This window comes from Myotis lucifugus, unplaced genomic scaffold, assembly GCF_000147115.1.
Source record: "Myotis lucifugus unplaced genomic scaffold, Myoluc2.0 scaffold_178, whole genome shotgun sequence".
NCBI lineage: Eukaryota > Metazoa > Chordata > Mammalia > Chiroptera > Vespertilionidae > Myotis > Myotis lucifugus.
The window spans coordinates 2,693,210-2,695,687 of record NW_005871226.1 but is presented as its reverse complement, the minus strand read 5'-3'; the positions used below and the strand labels follow the sequence as shown (position 1 = coordinate 2,695,687).

General features: G+C 40.2%; 1 protein-coding gene across 1 annotated transcript in view; it reads left to right on the top strand.

Annotated features, from left to right (window-relative positions):
* FERMT1 (fermitin family member 1) overlaps window positions 1–2,478 on the top strand; it is a 29,073-nt gene that overhangs the window by 13,485 nt on the left and 13,110 nt on the right. The window contains exons 7-8 of the mRNA XM_014462371.2: window positions 2,090–2,197; window positions 2,258–2,264. Coding sequence (XP_014317857.1) covers window positions 2,090–2,197; window positions 2,258–2,264 — 115 coding nt within the window. The remainder of the gene's footprint in view (window positions 1–2,089; window positions 2,198–2,257; window positions 2,265–2,478) is intronic.

The window sequence follows — 2,478 nt, the reverse complement described above, 5'->3', positions numbered from 1 at the left end:
GTTTTTTTTATTTCTTTTTATTGTGGTAAAACATACATAACAATTGCCATTTTAACCATTTTTTAATTGTTTTTTAAAGATTTTCTCCCAGTAAATAGCTTATCTTTTCTTTTTTTAAAATATATTTTTATTGATATTTAGAGAGGACGGGAGAGAAAGAAACATCAACAATGAGAGAGAATCATTGATTGGCTGCCTCATGCACACCCCCTACTGGGGATCAGCCTGCAACCCAGTCATGTGCCCTTGACCAGAATCGAACTTGGGACCCTTCAGTCCGCAGGCCGATGCTCTATCCACTGAACCAAACCAGCTAGGGCCATTTTAATCATTTTTAGGTCCACAATTCAGTGGCATTAAGTACATTTATAATGTTATGAAGCTACCACCATTGTCCATTTCCAGAACATTTTTTTATCATCCTATACAAAAACTCTGTACCCATTAAACAATAACTCCCCATTTAACCCTCCCTCCAGCCCTGTAACCTCTGTTCTACTTCCTATCTTTATGAATTTGCCTATTGAAGGTACTTCATAAAAGTGGAAGCACACAATATTTGTCCTTTTGTGTCTGGCTTATTTCACTTAGTATAATATCTTACAGTTGTAACGTGCATGAGAATTTCATTCCTTCTGAAGGCTGAATGATATCCCATTGTGTGTATATATTACATTGTGTTTATTTATTCATCCACTTATGGGCATTGGGGTTGTTTCTACCTTCTGGCTATTGTGAATAATGCTATGGTAAGCATTGGTGTCCAAGTATCTGTTTGAGTCTCTCTTTTCCTTTTTTTTTTTCGCTATATACTTACAAGTGGAATTGCTGGATCATACTCTATGTTTAACTTTTTGAGGAGCTACCAAACTGTTTTCCATAGAGGCTGTACCATAGTCCCACCAGCAATGAATAAGGGTTCCAATTTCTCCACATCCTCAGTAACATTTGTTATGATCTGTCTTTTGCATTAGAGCCTAGTGAGTGTGAAGTGGTATCTCGTTGTCTATCTGTAATTAATATTTTTGGGATGATGAGAGATGGTTTTTTTTATTTTGGATTTTTATTTTCCAAATGTCAAGGTATTGTTAACACTGTAGTCTTGAATTCTTTCTTCCCCTGCTGCTATAAAATGCCATTCTTATTTTATATTAAACATATACATATATAGGTCTGTTTCTAGATACTGTGTTATTGACATTTTGTCTATCACTATACGAATACCACACCATTTTAGTTGCTGCAGCTTTATAATATGTTTTAATGTCTGGGAGGACAGGTGTCTTCCCAATATTATTCTTTTTCAAAATGTTCCTCATGATATTCAAAATTCGTGCGAGGGGCTCGGCTCTCGCAGCACTGGCTGCCTCGCCCACTGTTCGTTCCAGAAGCTCTTTCTGCCGTCCACATCTCTGTATTATAGAGGATTGTTTTTTCCAGCTTAACTTAAAAATTAGCTTGTATAAAGTTTTATTTAAAAATCCCTATCAGCCCTGGCTAATATGGCTAAGTTGGTTGGGCATCGTCCCATCCTGTGCATGGTTCAATTTCTGGTCAGGGCACACGCCCGGGTTTTGGGCTTGATTCCAGTGAGGGATATACAGGAGGCAGTAATCAATGTTATGCTCTGACACTGATATTTATCTCTCTCCCTCTTCCTTCCTCTCTCTCTAAAAATCAACAAAATGAAATAAAATAAAAATTCCTATCAGATTCTGATTAGGATTGCACTGAGTTTGCAGATCAGCAATCCCTCTTTCTTTTATTGGTTATCACATAAACCAATTTTACTATCTGCTTTTCATACCAATAAGAATGTGATTAAAGGGAGGTGAAGTAATGGAATCTAAGATGGGTTAGTTGGGCCCCTTGAAGAAACCCTGGGAAATATTTTGAGAAAGTTCTAAATTCAGAAATAAAAAGAGCTGGGGCAGTGTGTCCCTTTTAGTTACCTGAACTACAGTTCAGTGCATCTGTCTAACAAGGAACGGCCTGTCATTCCAGAATTTTGTATTGTGGAATATGACTGTGCCCCCTACACCACCACCACCACCCCCACCCACACACACGTAACTCTTTCTTTCTCTAGTATGATGCTGTCCGAATAAACCAGCTCTATGAACAAGCCAGGTGGGCCATTGTCTTAGAAGAAATTGACTGCACAGAGGAAGAAATGTTGATCTTTGCAGCACTGCAGGTATGGGAACTTCAGTACCTCCTCTCTGGAAGGAGACAAAGCAAGTTTGTTTTGCTTAAGTTTCATGGTATTCATACTGCGCGCTCCCCTGAACTTTTGGAGGGAAGGCGGGAGGAGCGCGGTCGCGCTCCGCCGGCACTTTTGGGGGGAAAAGCGGGAGGCCCCCCGGCACTTTTGGGGTGGAAGGAAGGAGGAGCGCGGTTGCGCTCCGCCGGCACTTTTGGGGGGAAGATAGGAGGCACTCAAAGGAATTAAAAGCAATATAGCCCAGGATGCTCCCG